Source organism: Polypterus senegalus, chromosome 5 (genome assembly GCF_016835505.1).
Source record: "Polypterus senegalus isolate Bchr_013 chromosome 5, ASM1683550v1, whole genome shotgun sequence".
Lineage (NCBI taxonomy): Eukaryota > Metazoa > Chordata > Cladistia > Polypteriformes > Polypteridae > Polypterus > Polypterus senegalus.
Genome location: NC_053158.1, coordinates 183,501,009 through 183,519,152, shown reverse-complemented (window position 1 = coordinate 183,519,152; position 18,144 = coordinate 183,501,009). Strand labels below are relative to the sequence as shown.

The following is an 18,144-nucleotide window of genomic DNA, read 5'->3' as shown; positions in this document are numbered from 1 at the left end:
CAATAACGTACTTCAGACTGTGTTCTAAAGGCTATCATTGACACCGTTGTCTGTTCATCTCTTCTTCTATCTTTTTTTTTTTTTTAATGAACTTTTCTATGATGGCATTATGGGCTGTGAATCATATCCTGGTAGTGAGTGCTGTGTGCAAACAAAAATCTACCCTGGAGGGGCTGCCAGTCTGCTGCACGGCTCACTAACACGAGCCTTAGTGACACTCAGTATTCAACGTACAGTATCAATAAAAAGTCTTCACCACCTTGGAAGTTTTCAAAATTTATTGTTACACACCATTGAATCACTGGATATTTAATTTTGCTTTTCGGATATTAATCAACAGAAAAAGACTCTTTAACGTCAACGTGAAAACAGATCTTGGCAAAGTAGTCTAAATTAATTATAACAAATATAAAACATAAAATAACCGATCCTGTAAATATTCTGTCAGTATTAGTAAACGTAGCCATGAGTCAGTGTGCACAGCTCTCTCTCTTGTGATGTGCAGGTCAATATTTATGTGTATTTTATTGTTCATTTTAAATTATGATGTTTCACACTACTGTAGTATGTTTTTCCTGCTAAGTTTTGTAATGCTTTCTTCACTTTTTTATCCATGGCAGTGCCCCGAGTTTGTGTAGTAAAAGAACCTAATTGAATTGAATTATTTATTTGTACTTTTTCTTTTAAAACAGCTCGATGTACTAGTAAGGAATCTCATTTAGATGATATCTAATGGCACAAACACAACTATGCTGCTAAACTGCTGTCATTTCCTCAGTTTTTCTGTACCCAGTGAAAATGTTGAGCACAACAACTGTTTACAGTTCTAACATTCCACATAGTTATTAACAAAACAAGAAAAAAGTGTCATTGATACAAAACAGAGTTTTCAGTTAGCAATATTTAAATTCAGTCATTTAACATCTTTATGTTGTTTCCAATAGGGTTGTGTTGTTCAAATTCCTAATTTTACTTTAATTACCCAATCAACATAAAACTAATTTTTGTATTCTGTTAAGTACATCTAATACTTAACCATATAGTCCTGTTACACACACATATATGTATTTATTAACTAATAAAGATTAAATAACAGTACAGATGACTAAACGATAATTATCTAAATAACTCCCCACTGCAGGTCTGATTGACGCTTGGGCCCGGGATGGCGAAATGTCAAACTGACCCTCCACTCTGTCTGAACACTCACAGGAGCAGCAGAATGGCTGAATGTCCAGCGCACTCATGTGTGGTAAGTAAGCTCCACAACTGTTTCTGTGCTGGATGAGATTTCTTTTATAGATAGATTAGCTGTGTTACTCGGCTTCACCCTGGAACTGTCATAAGGCAGTGGGCCTCAGTAACAGTCCCGTTGGTTCATCAGGTGTATCAGAAGTATGATGTAAATGACTAAGGGCTTTTCTGTATACAATATTTGTAGGTGTTTTACAAAAGGATAATCTTGTTAGCAGGTGGTGTGCTGAAGTGGTTAAGGCTTTGAACCTGCGACTTCATACCCTGAGATTGTGTGTTCAGATCTTGGCCATGAGAAAGTCACTTCACCTGCCTGTGCTTCAACTGTAAAAAATTAAACCTATTATATCGCAAAAGTTGTAAGTCGCCTTGGATAAAGGTGTTAGTCAAATAATAAGTCATAATAATATTATTAGGTCACTGGAGCTCCTTACACTTGAACATGCTATACACAGTTGCTTGCGAGTAAAACATTCCTGCATTACGTCAATTCCTACTTTTCGTAGTGACTTGGCTTTTGTTGATGGTCGTTGCAAAACACAATTTTACAGTAAAGTGTACTCTTTTTATGTGAAATGGATAACCAGTAGGAATAATATTAATTTCAGTATATATTATTATTGTTATGGGCGGCACGGTGGCGCTAGGGTAGCGCTGCTGCTTCGCAGTTAGAAGACCCGTGTTCTCTTCCCGAGTCCTCCGTGCGTGGAGTTTGCATGTTCTCTCTGTGTCTGCGAGGGTTTCCTCCCACAGTCCAAAGACATGCAGGTTAGGTGCATTGGTGATTCTAAATTGTCCCTAGTGTGTGCTTGGTGTGTGTGTGTATCCCGTGGTGTGCTGGTGCCCTGCCCAGGGTTTGTTTCCTGCTTTGCGCCCTGTGTTGGCTGGGATTGGCTCCAGCGGATCCCTGTGACCCTGTAGTTAGGATATAGCGGGCTGGATAATGGATGTTTATGATTTTTATTTGTTTATGTTATTCACTCAAGGATTTCTAGCTGTATTTTTTGCCAGTGATATGCAGTTCTTCGTCAAAGTCCCAAGCTGCAAGTGTAAATGTAAAGAATTTTGGAGAGGTGGTGGGAAGGGATAGAAGTGGTGGGGCATCCCCATTTAAGTATGCACACATTTATGTAAATGTAAAAGGATTTCAGAGGTTGATGAGAGGGTCCCATCACAAAGTCAGTAGATGCAAATGTGTATTACATTGGAGTAGCTTATGGGTGACCTGTTAAGTTTAAACTGGTGCCGCTTGTCTAGGACCCAAAAACACCACTTCAGCTTCTTCTTCTCTTCCCCTCCCTTTTTTGCTTCTAGGAAACAACACCAAGACTCATAGCCATTGCGGCTGACATCTTCACTTGATCTTTGAGGGATAATGTGAGACCAATTGTGAGAAAGATGAGGCTCTGTCGAGAGTGGACCTTGCAACATGACAGTGACCCTAAACACACAAGTACATCCATCAAAGAAGGCCTGAAAAGAGAGAAAAGGAGGATTTTGGATCGTCCAAGTCAAAGCCCAGATCTGAATCCCATAGAGGGACTATGGAGAGGTTTGAAATAGGCTGTGCAAGACACCTTTTATATATATCAAACATCTGAAAGAGTTCTGCATGGAGGAATGGGAAAAACTTTCTCTCAGTGTCTGTTGCTAGCTGACAGATAGAGGAAACACCAACTCGAGAGAACAATGCCAGTTCCAAGAACCAAAGGGAGATGGCATATAGTATCTATTCATTTTTCATTAAATAAATTACTACAAAGTCAAAATTTTTATTTTTTTTCCTAATTACATCACCATTATCTATATATTGTTTAAATGAAGATCCAATCTTGATATGTCTACATGTGTTTAAAAATAAAGACATTTTATTGGATGTACTTACTTTTTCACATGACTGTAAGTGCTGTTTCTTACTGTACCAGAATGCAGCAGTAGGTCTCATTATATGCTCACACTTTGAATTCTGCCTTCACCATCTTCTGCGCTTATCTCTGTGGCTGCGTGGGGTCTTGAGTGAACCTAAGTCACTGCAGCTCACTTCTCTTGCTGCTTGAAACTGATGCAGTAAGTGACATGATGTTCATGTCTAAAAGTAAAAAATAAAATCAAATTATATAGAAATGTATGAAAGATGGCTTTTGACACTTTATACTAAAGTGAATAAACATGTACTCGGCATTTCTATTACAAAAAAAACAATCTGATGGTTGCATTTTCTAAACATTAGAATGATTCAGTATTTCTCTGTCAGTTTATCAGCAAACCACCACAATAATCAGCTGTCTATCATTTTCAGATGCAGCCAGAAATTTTAGCACAGATTTTAAATTTACATTGGATACTTTTTTGAAAAATTTTATTTTAAGAAATTTGAACTACAACAACTAACAACAGTGCATGAATCCTTTCATCTCTTGCTTTGGAATCTGCCATATATGATAGCAATTTCAGCCACATCTTCTATACGTATAAAATGACAAAACATTTGGGGTCCATGCTCAGGCATAATGTCACCCAACATCCACACGAGGGCCACAGTGTTAAAAGACAACAAGAAGCACAAAGATAGAGGGATGCAAGGGCTAGCATGTCAGGTGCACAGATGTTATCGAAACCAACGGGACTGTACTGTTGAACCATTGCGCCCGCTTTAATAAACAGGTGTTTCGCTATGCTAGTAATATTATAAAATCCTATTAATTACATGCTAGTATGATTGTTATTTTTTAATGTGATTTACTGTTAGAAAAATATGTATTTGTTCAAGTTTTCAGCCTTTTATCCCTGTAAATGATTTATTTTTCTTTTCATTAAGTAGTTGTAGGGACTTACAGAATGCCATTTGGCTTGTTTTACAGTATATATCTATCTAAACATGCAGGAAATAATATTTACATTTATTTATGTATTAACAGTCCAAGTAGCAGTTCATCTTTTGTCTATATAATTACTACCAGGTGACTCTGTTTCTGTTCGGGCTTGGTGTTTACTACTGCATTGCATCGACATGGGTGGAAAATGGCAGAGAGTTTTGTTGTTACCTTGGCATTTATCCTCCTTGCTGTACCTCCTGGACCAGTGATGTTTACTTCATACCAATCCTATTTAGCCACAATTCAGTCTTCCAATGACCAGGGGAATGATCCAGTTCCCTTCTTCATATCAATTAATTTTTTCAACTGATCCCTTCCCATTCCGTCTCCAGCTAGATTGTCCTTTCATTTCGACTGAACTGTGTTCCCCCTGGTTAGCTGACCAGTTTCGGAGACTTTATCAGTAACAGTTTTAACTCACAATAAATTCAGTTGGCTTCTAAAGTATTATTTTTTTTATAAGAGTATACATTTATCTTAACATTATTACACTGCCCCAGTGACACCAGTATATAGGCACACTTTCTTTTCACATTATGATGAACTGGATTTAAATTTAGACCTGCTGCCTGCCTTGAACAAGGTTTTTCTTCCAGGATGGATTATTTGTCCAAGGGACCCAGACTGTTATAAACAGATTAGAAAATGGATGGTGGGATGCTAAATATGAGAAAGACTGGATTTAATTAATCAAGGTCATTACACTAATCATCTTTAATCCGTTTAATTTAATTGGAGCTCAGACATATTGTGTTTCCTCAGCACATGATTTTATGCACTCCTAGGATTCACTACCTTTATTGTTATAATATTATTATCTTGCCATGACCAGCCAAAAGACTAAAAGAAGCTTCTTAGAGCAGCTCTGACAAATGTTTCTGAAATGCTGTTGCAAATTCTTTTGGTTAATTTATTTGAACTTGGATAATAAAATCCGTCTGCTTCTTGTCTGTTTGATGCCAGATCCTCTTCTTGTATCCGTTCAGTGCAGAATATACAATCGAGTATTAAAATATTTACATTTTCCAGAAATGACAAATGGGAACATTTAATTGTAAATTTAACATCATCCTTTTCATTTTTTATTATTTGTTAGGCTCATTCTGTGGTTCCAGTTTCAAGAATTTGGCACTGGATGATATATGGCATGTCAATGAGTTTGCATTTGTGTCACAAATAGTTACTGTGGCAGTAGAGGACAGAAGTTTTGCCACTTATAGAAAAGGCAAGTGTGCTAATTTTAAACATGATAACCATAACAAAGGTGATGACATGACAAAAATTATGGAACTGCATGCAAGACAATTCTGACAGACTCAAGCACTAAGGGAAAGAGAAAAAAGATCTAATTAAACCACCACAGGATACGCTGATAGGAACTACTCATTTAAAGAAACTGGAATAAGCTTCCTCTAAGAGGTAGCAGTATTCACTCACTTTCCATGAACCCACCTAATCTAACCCTAGGCCTAGGATTAGATGGATATTAAACTAACCCTGCAACATGAAGCACAAAGCAGGAATCATATCTGGATGTGGGTAGACCTAACCTGCATGTCTTTGGGAAATGGGATGAAAACTTAAGTACTAATAGGAAAATCCATACAGATAGTGACAGGCCCGGGATTTGAACCCTGTCTACTGTTGCTGTCAGAAAGAGGTACTAAGCACTCTGTCACCATGTCATGAGATAACAGTAACCAATACATAAAGGAAGACATTTTCACTTGTTGAGGACACCTACATTTTTTTTAGAATGAAGAAAACCTGCCTAAGGCATTTGGTTTTAAACCACAAGGTTATTGGTTCATACTCACTCGGTGGGCCTCAGCAAGTAAATTACCTGATTGTATGCTTTAATTAATATACAGTTTATATTACTGTGACCACCGAGGTGAGTAAACACATCCAAAACCTTAAGACACAACTAGATGGCATGGTCCTAAGTTCAAATACAAGATGTTTCATTGCACACAACACCTCTGCAGACTTCTGAATCCTCATCAATGCAATAAAAGGCTTTTGGTTTCCTCCTTCCACACCTCTCAAATAGTGTCATATACCTCCTCCCAACTCTAACCAGTATATATGAGAAAACTCTCTCTTTTATGCTGGACCATAAATGCCACATCATTGCACCTTGGAAAAAACTTCTGGATCATATGGAAGTCCCTCAAACAAGGAGCAAGGCTCCCTGGTAGTTCCCCATGGCGGCCCCCAGGAACCCGGACAAGGCTGTCTCTCAGTACTATAATTCCCAACCTGCCCTGCAGAGATTTCTGTATGGTAGTTCCCCCAGTGGGCTGCTATCACCATGTGTTCCAAGGGAACACAAAATTCCATTCTGCAGACATCTTCTGGTCTTCTGAGCAGGTGTCCCATCCTGGTAAGGAACCAGCACCTATCCTAGCCAGACATTATTCCACCCTTGACCTTTTGTTATGGCATCCTGTCCCTGTAAGGAGCCAACACTCTTCCCAGTCGGGACCTCAGTCCATTTCTGTCCTTCCATTACTGCTCTCCTCCCTGGACTGGAACCAGCATCTATCCAAGTCAGGACTTTCAGAGGTGGAGTGTTTACTTGATAAAAGCTTTATTTGATTTGCAATTGGTATGTTGCATCTATGATTCTTCTTTTGTTTTGTCCTCGGTACTTCTGGAACATTAAATGGGACATCTTTTGGGGACCCTAAGAACTTTTTCTGCTTATAATAATAATAACTTTATTTATATAGCACCTTATCATACATTAACATGCAATTCCACAGATTAATCAACCACATTTACTTGGATTATTACATTTAATTAAGACTTTGATCATTTATAATAAATGTAAGTATACTAAATACAAAATCAACCAGGTACTGTTAAACGAAATTTAAACATTAAAGTGCAAAACGAACCTTTGCTCTTATCAGGAAAAACGTTTTCTAATTAAAATATGTATACATTAAGGCTGACAACAGAACAACCAGATCTAATTAATGAAATTAAATTAATTAAAACAGTTCATAGTGGTTTCCGTTGATTTAGGATGTACATGAAGTTCTTTATTCATGAATGTGATTGTTTCACCAGCTGACACGGAGGAGAGGAAAACAAAAACTCCTACGATGGGCCATAGGAGAAAAATAAACCTCTGGAAGGCCACAGTTGGAAGACAGAAACGAGCAAATGAAATAGTTAGGCTTGATAGTAATCAGTTTCTGCATCATGACAGTCAGAATGACTTAGGCCAGCTGGTTGCCAAACCACTGGGCTTAGTCGATACAGTAATCACAGTCGACAATAAGGTTTCCAAGTCCGCCTCATTTCTTCCAGCACCCCAGGTGCTGACTGCAGAATAGAGCACTCTGAGTAGGTGTGGGTGACACATAGCACAAAAAACATAAAAAAGCAAAGAATTAATGCTGGGTACGTATTAATGCATCAAGAAGCTAAGCTTATAATCAGATTACTATATAATGATATAATTACTGGAAAGCCAGATAAAAAAAGGCTTTTGAGAAGTTTTTTTTGAAGTTTCACAGATATAGCCTGGTGTATTTCTATTAGTAAATTATGCCAAATTGTAGGTGCATAGGAACAGAAAGCTGCCTCACCGATTCTCTTATGCTTAGATCTTGGAATAACAAGCAAACCAGAATTTGCAGATCTTAGATTGTGATTTGGTACATAAGGAAACAGTCATTCTGAGATGCAGGTAGGGGCAAGATTGTTTAAAGCCTTATATACAAGTAGATGTATTTTAAAATTGATTCTGTAGGACACTGGCAGCCAACAGGGCAGAGTGGTAGCTGTGAGGCTAAGGATCTGCACTGGTATCCTGAAGGTTGCCGGTTCAAATCCCTGTCGCTGCCAAAAGAGATCCTACTCCGCCGCGCCCTTGAGCAAGGCCCTTAACCTTCAATTGCTCCAGGGGCGCTGTACAATGGCTGACCCTGCGCTCTGACCCCAAGGGGTATGCGAAAACTAACAAAGTGCAAAATGAAATTGTATAAGGCAAAATAAAGAACCAAAAAAATGTAAAGATATGCTTCTCCTAATTTAAAGCCAGAACTGAACATTAGGAATGTCATTACCTTGCCACACAAAGACACACAATGTACTTGGTTTATTGAACAGAATAATAGCAGTGCTAATGCAATTACAAAGGTTTCTCTAATAACTAATTAGCATTTAAATGTGACTAATTAAGGATAAACTAATGTCTTGGATAATCAGTACACACATTTGATTCCAGAAAACGAGAGGGGCTTGGTCAGAAATATCTTGCAAAATTATATGATTGTTTGGGACATCAGCTTTCATAGAATGAATCCCATCTGAGAATGTTTAATGTACACTCAAGGATGCAAATGGAGTTCCACCCACTCTATTCTCCATTACTGAATCCAAGTGAGGAGTTCTTTGCTGCATGGAGATAGAAAACTTATGTCCATTGGCATCATGAACAAATGTCCTTGTCAAGCGCAATGGCTGCAGGCACAGATAGGACTCTGAGCAGCAATTTGACAGACAGTACAGTATTGTAGCTACAACTTTTAAAAATATCTCTAAAATAAATGAGGCTTTTAAGATAATTGTATTACAATAAAACACAGACACATTTTCATTCTTTTTGATTTACCAATTATTTAATAGAAATCATTAAGATTGCCTATTCTAATGTTTGCTGAAAAGTAATTTTCCATAAAAGAATATAAAATGGTATGTAACTCTATCCTTGATTTTTTTTTCTGCATAATAAAAGTACTCACACCATTGTAAACACTTTTTTCATTAGACAGATTTTCCATCCATCCATTATCCAACCCACTATATCCTAACTGCAGGGTCACGGGGGTCTGCTGAAGTCAATCCCAGCCAACATAGGGTGCAAGGCAGGAAACGAAACCCGGGCAGGGCACCAGCCCACCGCAGGGTGCGTGCACACACACACACACACACCAAGCACACACTAGGGACAATTTAGAATCGCCAATGCACCTGACCTGCATGTCTTTGGACTGCGGGAGGAAACCAGAGCACCCGGAGGAAACCCACGCAGACATGGGGAGAAGATGCAAGCTCCACGCTGGGAGAACCCGGGTCTCCTAACTGCGAGGCAGCAGCGCTACCCACTGCGCCACCGTGCCGCCCTAGAGAGATTTTCATAATCTATAAACAGAGCTAACATATTGGATAATAACTGTAATAATTTCATGAAGCATTTATTAATTCATAAAACTAACCCTTCTGTGACATTTCAATGGTCAACAAAGAAAAGACAGTCACTGAATACGGACCATTTCTTATAAATTCTTTTTTTTCTCAATAACAAAATATGAGAAGTGCTGTTTAAAATATTACACGCACTACCCGGTTAATTAAACACTATTTAAGTTCCCAGCTGTAGGTGTTGCTTGTATGTTCTTACAACTGGGCCGCTCTATTGGAACATTTATTTACTTAATCGTGTGTTCCTTTGGCATAGATCTTTTGATTTGGTTGTGATGCCCCTTGAACATTGCTACCTACTGTTGTGTTCTGATAACTCCTTACTATATAATTAATTTGATTATTATACTACCATAAGATGAGGCTCTCTTGAAAGATGTTTTCATTTATTTCTTGTACGCAATAATTTGTGGAATTATACAATTACATTAATAATCTTAGGACCGCGACAAAACAAAAAGTTAAATAAGGATATTCCTCTCTTAAGGTGTTTCCATCCATTCATTTAATTTAAAGACCTTATATATTTCTTTATTCTGTGTAAAAAATGCAACACTATGCATATATATATATATATATATATATATATATATATATATATATATATATATATATATATATATATATATATATATATATATATGTGTGTGTGAGCGCGCAAAGTATTTAATATAAATTATTTATATAAAACAAAAACCCGTTCCTGTAACAGTAATTTCAGGGGCCCGTGATATTTTTCGCTTAAGTGACATTGTTACTCGTTTCCTTGCCCATCCACACATGACGCAGTTTCGGAGGTTTAAATTTCGAACCTGCAGGCTCAGCTCTGTTAACTCACCCTGTTGTGCTCTGTTTGGCTGTCGCCACGTGCGGGACTCTGGTGCAGTTTGTACTCCGTCTCTGCGAGAGGCGCTACAGCCATCAATAGAGGAACAGCACAAGGGAAAGGGGCGGATAAGATCCATGACAATAAGGTGGAGCCTGTAAACTCTACGGCAGCAGAGTGTAGGCTTTGTGGAGCCGGCGCATTCCTCGAGACAGCTGCAGGAAACCTCCCGGCAGAACGACAGGCCCTCGGAGCAGAAACGCGCGCGCCACCAAGCCGGAGTGGACGCATTGACGCACGCGTGCGTATTGAATCAGTCGAGTGAGCGAGCAAGCGAAATACGGAGAGAGAGAGAGAGAGAGAGAGTTGGCGCGCGGCTCGGCCGTTTCAGCCTTCACTCAGCAGTTCGTTAAGCTTTGAGTCTAAAGCGAGGCTTTTGCTCATTCCTCTTCTTCTCTTCTCCGCCGCACCTTTTGAGGTAACTACACTTCCGATTTTCCGTCAGGATTATTGACATCTTCTTCCTCGTTGTTGGATATTTCCCCGGAGGGGGGGGCGCGGCTAACTCGTTCTCCACCTTTACTGCCTACGGGATGCTTCGCCATGAAGTAGTGCTTTGTTTCTGCCACCGCAAAGAAGAATAAACAAACACATTGCGGAACCTTGAATTGGAAAGGAGACTGTGCCCGGAACTCCCATTGCCCTTTGCCTGTCTCCTTTCTTTTTATTGGATGAGTACTTTTTTTTTTTCTTTTATGGTTGTTTTTAAGGGTTAAAACCCCGCCGACGGGTACGGTTGTGATACTTTACTACGGTACGCACTTCGCTTGTCTGTGGATGGTTCCGGGTGGAAGGCTCTGCTGAAGTGCGTACAGGTTGTGTTGTAAGCCTCGACGCCTTGGGTTCCATACCGTGCTGCTATTTCTTCATCCTCATTTTGAGGCTTGCCTGATACTTAGTCCGGTCCCCTCCCCCCCGATGCGGGGTGTCTGAGTCCCCTTCCCCCTGCCTCCAGACGGCGGTCGGAGATGTTGAAGTGTATTCCACTGTGGCGCTGCAATCGCCACGTCGAGTCAGTGGACAAGCGGCATTGCTCTCTACAGACGGTACCGGAGGAGATCTACCGCTACAGTCGAAGCTTGGAGGAGCTCTTGTTGGACGCGAACCAGCTGCGGGATCTGCCCAAGGTACGTTTTTTTTCTTTTCTTGGCCTCCAGGACAGGTGAAGTGACATCGGTAGTAAGACAGTAGGAAGAGCTGTCTCACCTAGTGGAGCTGGTCATTGCACGTTTTATTGTTTCGTTTACCTAGGCCTCTTACTGTTCATCTTTGATCAAATGGTAAAATCGAGGATGCTGTCTTACCTTGGTGCATGTGACATCAGAACGGCCTGTAAGGAAAACCTGAACAATAAGGGACTGAATGAAACATACCACGTATTTTACTTTTGGTGTAGCAACTGTGATTTTCCAGACTCTGTCCTTTGCTGTCGTACTTTTAGCAGGTTTGTTAACGGTTAATTTATTATTTAGTCAGCGATTTGTTGACATTGCTGGGAGTCCTGTATAGATAGCCTGTTCTTGCTTTTGGACTGCAGTGTCAAAAGATACAAAGCTTGTCTCTACCACACCCCAAAGCTCTGGAGAGGTGTGGATTTTGTACACAAGAGATTTTTTTCATCTTGCTTTAAGTATTTTATTAATGCAGTCATTTTATGATGACATATGCAAATGTCATTGAAGGAGCACCTCAATGCAGACACCTTAACGTTTTCAAGACCTGCTCCATTGTAATTGCCACCTGTCTTACTTTTTGCCTTTAAAATCTTGGGAATAAGAAACACACAAAATGACCATGGGTGAGGGCTGATTTGTTTCGAACATAGTTTTGTTAAACCTGACTTGCTTGTATGGAATGTTACTTGATTTTAATAAAATACTTTTTTTTTTAAAAAGAGAAGGTAAATCCACACACCTGGGCATTTCAGAGTTTTGCATACTCCCAGCAGAAATGAGCAGTCAAATTATTCACAGAGCGCACCATCACAAATTACAAGGAAATCTTGGGGGAAAGTGGCAGGATTGGTATTCCAGCTGTGCTGAGGTGTCACCGCTGCACTTAGCTACCAATCCAGGTGGCTTGTTGTGTGGTGGGTGCGGCAACACGTTATCAGCGCAGGCTGCCAACCTCTCTAACACCATCACAAGTTGCATTACAAATAGCACAAGAATACAGCTCAAAAACGTAAAGTACCCTCTTCTTATAAAATGTAAATAATGTGACAAATGAGTGAAGACCATTTAGTCCATCATGCGCGTTTGCCTTGGTAATATCTAAGCTGTCCCAGTATCTCATCTAGATGCCTCTTAAAGATTGTCAAGGTTTTTGCATCAACTACATGTTGCAGGAGTTTGTTCATCATTTCTCCAACTGTTTGTATAAAGAAGTGTTTTCTGGTTTCAGTCTTAAATACACTTCCACTTAAATTAGTTGGAAAGATAACAGAGTGCCTTTAAGTGTCTAGGGTAAGGTTTGAAAAAATCTATCTCCTTACTATTTTAGTTTGGTTGAGCCCATGTTACATTACTTGACTTGTAGTTGTGGGGTATGTCCGATTTGCTTACCACAGTTGCTGGTCTTGCTGCCGGAGCTTCTCAGACTGTAAATCACTGGCAATGTTGTGTTTACCAACTAAGTGCCTATCTTCCAGCACAGTGGTGCACCCCCCCTTTTTCTTAGAGCTAATAGTGTGCTGCCTGATGCAGCTGGCACTATACAAAGTATAAACTTATTTGATTTTATTGGTATGCGATGCTGAACATGTCACATTACACACCCTGCTTCAAGTGAGTAATCTACAGTGTGCTTTAGACTCGCTAAGATTAGGTAAATGAAGGCTATGGCTGAAAAGTGCTGGAGAAGTCACGTAATGTGACATGGCCTTTCGGAGGAAATACAAAAGCCTTAATAGAATGAGGAAACGAAAGACCGACAAACACTCATTGGAAGAAAAAAAAAATAAATACACCTGGGCTAATGTACAAAGGGAATGGGCGGCATTTGTGTTTCCTGCTGATTGGATCAAAAACTGGGAAACACAGAGGCACAGTGAAGTGTACGTTTAATCCCTGCAGATTGCTAGATCTGTGCATCAGTCCTGAGATGTGAGACAGGATTAAATTGGTTAGATCCACTGCAGCTAATGTGATACCACTCTTTGTACTTTCCCATAGGTTTGACACTGTAAAAATGATAGCGAGTGGTGAGGGCACACAGTGTACCCTCAGGAGTCTGTCCAGAGAGCATTACTTTCACTGATTTTATATTAATGACATAGATTTCTCTATATCTAGAAAACTTTGCGGACAATACTAAAATTGGAGGAATGGCAGCTGTTGAGGAGGTAGCAAAAACAATTTAAGAAAACTTGGACAAGCTTCAGAACTGGCAAATACTTAGAAAATGCAGTTTAATGTAGAAAAGAGCAAAGTGCTACACTTTGGCAACATATAAGATAGGTAACATTATCCTATAGTATATACGATTTCAAGGTTTATGTTGACATAACATTTTATTCGCTTAATGCACATAAACAATTAAAAAGGCAAATAAAATGCCAGATTAGGTAGTAAAAGCTGTTGAATATAAATTGAGGGACGTTCTCCTCAGACAATATTAATGCTATAATGAGACTGCATCTGGAGTACTAGGCGCATTTCTGCTCACTGCACTACATGAAAGACATAGCAACACTTGAAGCAGTGCAGAGGAGTGGAGTGCAACCAAGTGCATCCCAGGACTGGGGCACATGTCGTACATTGAAAGGCTCAGAGAATTAAATCTGTTTAATCTTGAGCAGGGAAGACTGCGTCGGGACATAATCCAGGTTTTCAAAATTCTCAGGGGCATTGAAAAAGTAGATCCAGTAGAATTTTTTCAACTTGATGGTGAATCACATACTTGAGGACAATTAAGGATAAGAGGACCAAAGCCAGGAAGCACACCTTAACTCAAAGAGCTGTGGAAATCTAGAACAAATTGCCAAGATGTGCTGTCGAAGAAAAAACCACGACAACCTTTTAGAAGTATCTGGGTAAGATATCGGGACAGCTTGGCTATTGGCTAAAACAAATGAGCTTGATGACTGAATGGCCTCCTCTCATTTGTTAAATTTCTTACATTCTATTATGTATGATTATCTCATTTTATGTTTGATAGCTAAAGTTATGAGATTCATTTGTTGGCTTGTAACCCTAAAGTAATCTGTGCAACACTGTACTGCAAAATACAATGCATGGGCTGATGGGTTTGAACTCTTTAGGTACTTTTTTTAATGTTGGCATTGACACATTTCTATTTGCAGACTTTAATTGCTAGGTTTCATTGTATAGAGGAAGTGGCAGTGAGTGTGATTTTTGGCAACTTCAATTGAAAAAGTTATTATACCAGAGCATTTGCATCTCTTCCTTTTTTATTTAAAATAAAGTGGCCTAATAGTTGTTCAAGATGAAGGGAAAATGTAATTTTACTACTGACTTTTTGTCATGAAATCTTTTATTTTGAAATGTTCAGTTGTATTTCTTAGCTTATTTAATAAATAAATGTCAGATTCTGACAATTCTTCCTAAAACACTTTATTAATTCTTCATACGTTCATAGACAACTTGTATTTATCTCCCAAAACCTACTTTAGAACCTTAGCTTTTAGAGAATAAGCACAAATGCATTGTAACATTTTGTGTGTTCTCTTTTGGAATTCTTAATTTGTATGTATTCACAGCTGTATATATAGACACACCTTTTAATTTCAGGCAAATAGCATCTTCTTTGCCTAAAATCTTTAACTTTTTAATTCATTTTAATAGAAAACAAGTCCGCTTTACTCATGTTTTTCTTATCATTGTTCTCATCCACTTAAGTTATGCTTTCACTTCCTGAACCTTGTAAAAATAAAAAAAATCTTAAATTTAGTCCAGTGCTTTTCTTAATCTCCTTTTACAATTGATTTTAAGTCATTAAGTTAAATTTTTTGTTTTCTCCATATGCAACATTATGGAAATAACATTGATATGATTTTTCTTTTAAATTATCTTTATGCGTTACTTTGTATATCATGTGAAGTAATTCTAATATAATGAAGGTTCTTGTCTGTGTCAGTTCAGTTTATTTTTATATAGAATTTTTTCACAAAGAGTTTTCTGTATAGATTGTGAATTTTGCACTTGAAACAGATTCTTAGAATGACATAAAGAGGAATACATAAACATAAATTGTAAACATGTATGATATGCTTAAAATATTCACCTCTTGATAGAAGGTATCACATGGTGTTGCAGGTAATATTATGCCACTTGTTTCCCGGTTCTGGTACCTTTATTTGAGTTTGAATGGTCTTGGTGTTTTCACAAGTTTCGTTCAGAAATGCAGGTTATCTTTACTTTTAAGGGAAAAAATTAATTTGAAACGTCTCTTTAGCTATGGTTGTGCATATGAGTGTTTACTTAGTAATGGTCATACATCCCTTGTAGGGTCAGTTCCTGCAGGGATTAGCTGAAATAAACATGACCTTGTACACACAGATATTATCTCTCCAGGGTGTAAGAGGGTAAGCCTGTTTTCAAAGATTCCTGAAAAGTACAGGGAGCAGAGCAGTTGATGTGAATAGCAGAACTGACTTGCTATGGAAGAAATCCTGTAACTCCCTAGGTTGCACTAACACAGGGGTGGCGAACTCCAGGCCTCGAGTGCAGCAGTGGCTGCAGGTTTTCATTCTTATCAATGGAAATGCTTTTCAAATTAGGCAGTGGTCAGTTAGGTTGCTGACACAAGTATGTACTAAACGTTTAGGTCAAGCATTTTCATCTTTAAAACTCTGGCCTCCCATCTTGATTTCCTCTCATCCAGCCATTCATTTTATGAATAGTTTCTCCTAGCACTGGACTGTGGGAGACCTGGAGAAGTTTCACACATCAAGTGCTCAGACTGGAATTTACCCGAAAACACTTGGGCAGTGAGGCTACAATGCTAATCACTGTGCCACCATGCAGCTCTGCTGGCAGAACATGCATTCCAAATTTCCCACTGATATAAAAAAAGTATGTCAAGCAGCTGTGAAATGGGATTGTAGTCATTTGCCAGGGACTCCATTTCTGTCCATCTGAAGAGATTGCTGATGAATGCTCAGCTTTGATATGATTTAGCTGCCAATTTATTGTATCTAAATGTCACAAAACATTTAGCATAAAACACAAGTTTCAGACATCTTTTTAAATATTTTCACTTGCAGCTTTCTTGCTTGTCTTTGGCTTAACTTTAGTGTCCATGTTTGCATTAATTTATGCTTGTGAAAGTTTTAAGTATTTATTATTTCAATATAGGAGATCAGGGAGCTGGAGCTTTTCTGACACCATCAGTGTAATGAAAGAACCAACCATGAAAAAGCCTTAGTGTTCTGTATTGTAGTTGTGTAAGGAAAAAACATACAAACAAAAAAATAAACACTAAATAATTTTTTGTTCCAATTACCACCAAACTATCTGAAACAAAAGACTGTGAAACGTGCTGTTTTACATTTATTGACTGAATATTATTCCTTTATATTTGAAAGTGTTGTATTGTTGGATAATTTTAAACTTGTGCTTTTCACTTAAGTAGGATATTGAAATTAAAAGATCTTGCTCTCGGTCTCTGGATAGAGCAAAGTTAGCAGCTTCCATACTCTCCCAGCACAGAGTTTGAGAGTTATGGTTTGGGACACTGTGTCATATGTAATAATTAAAAATATAAAAGGCTATATGAGAGCTTTTTTTTTTTTTTCCTTTGTTGTAGATCTTTCCCCACTCGATTTTTTTTTTCTTTTTTTAAGTTTGTCCATCAGTTCAATGTTGCTTATATGGTATGCATTATTGCTTATGTAAGCCTTTCTCCCTCTGTCTCTCACACACAGTTCTGTATATGTAAAATTAACAGTTTAGTGAAACCTTTTGATTTAGCACCTCCAATGAATTTGGTATCTTTGTGGCATTCATACTCGGCATAAATGGCATTTGCTATGTCTTGTTTTTTCTTTTTTTCTGGCTCTTACTCACATGCATTTTGCAGATAAATCTCTCTTCATTGAATGATCCCAAGTGAATGATACAATGGATGTACTGGATTGTCAACACTTTGCCGATGAACAGGGTGCCTACTGATAGCGGCCATCACAACTTCACTTATTTAAAAAGTATGCATCAATCACAAGGGTGTAACTGTGAACAGCAGACAAGTAATTAACATTTGAAAGAGGTGTGTGTTTATTTGGAGAGGCAGAGAGAGCTCAAACAATAACAAGAAGCAGAATGACCACTGTTTTTTGGCAGTGAAGCTGCTAATAAGCAAGGTTAAGCAGCATAATGATTTATTTTAATCCAGAGCATAATGTTTTTAAAGACAAGCAATAATAAGTATTGTTTTAAAAACTATTTTGGGAGCTTATGACTTACAGTAATTATTTTACAGCTTAGGGTAGGTACTGTTAGAAATACAGCCTACTATACAGGAGTTGTAATGATGAAATAACATTTCAGTCTGTATTTGTTGCTCTATCCATTGGTAAGGCTTGCATTTCAATGTGATATTATGATCAATGTACCTGCATTGTTTTAACTTAATTAACCTGTAAAATCCTACTGGTCTTTCAAAAAAGTAAAATAAAACAGTGATAATGGCAACCTTTTAATTTCTTTATCCCATTATGATGCATACTCAGAACTTAAAAATAACTTTTTCATGCTCGGTGTGTAGTGATGTGACCAATTGGCTGTAAGTTTTAACTGTTTTTATTATATAGCGTCTTGTAGTTAACAAGGCTGGCAAGTCAGGATGGATCAGGTAATTAATAATAATGCTAAGTTTAAGAACATATGTGTCCCTGGTAAGGCAACTGAAGCTTTACATTCATCCTCTGAATGTAATGAATGCTCACAG

At 38.3% G+C, this 18,144-nt stretch overlaps 1 protein-coding gene across 18 annotated transcripts in view; it reads left to right on the top strand.

Annotated features, from left to right (window-relative positions):
- Positions 1-10,302: 10,302 nt before the first annotated feature.
- Positions 10,303-18,144, top strand: part of scrib (scribble planar cell polarity protein) — a 281,005-nt gene continuing 273,163 nt past the window's right edge. For all 18 annotated transcript variants that reach the window (XM_039753714.1, XM_039753729.1, XM_039753727.1 and 15 more), the window contains exon 1: positions 10,303-11,363. In XM_039753714.1, the coding sequence (XP_039609648.1) occupies positions 11,205-11,363 (159 nt within the window). In that variant the 5' untranslated portion in view covers positions 10,303-11,204. The remainder of the gene's footprint in view (positions 11,364-18,144) is intronic.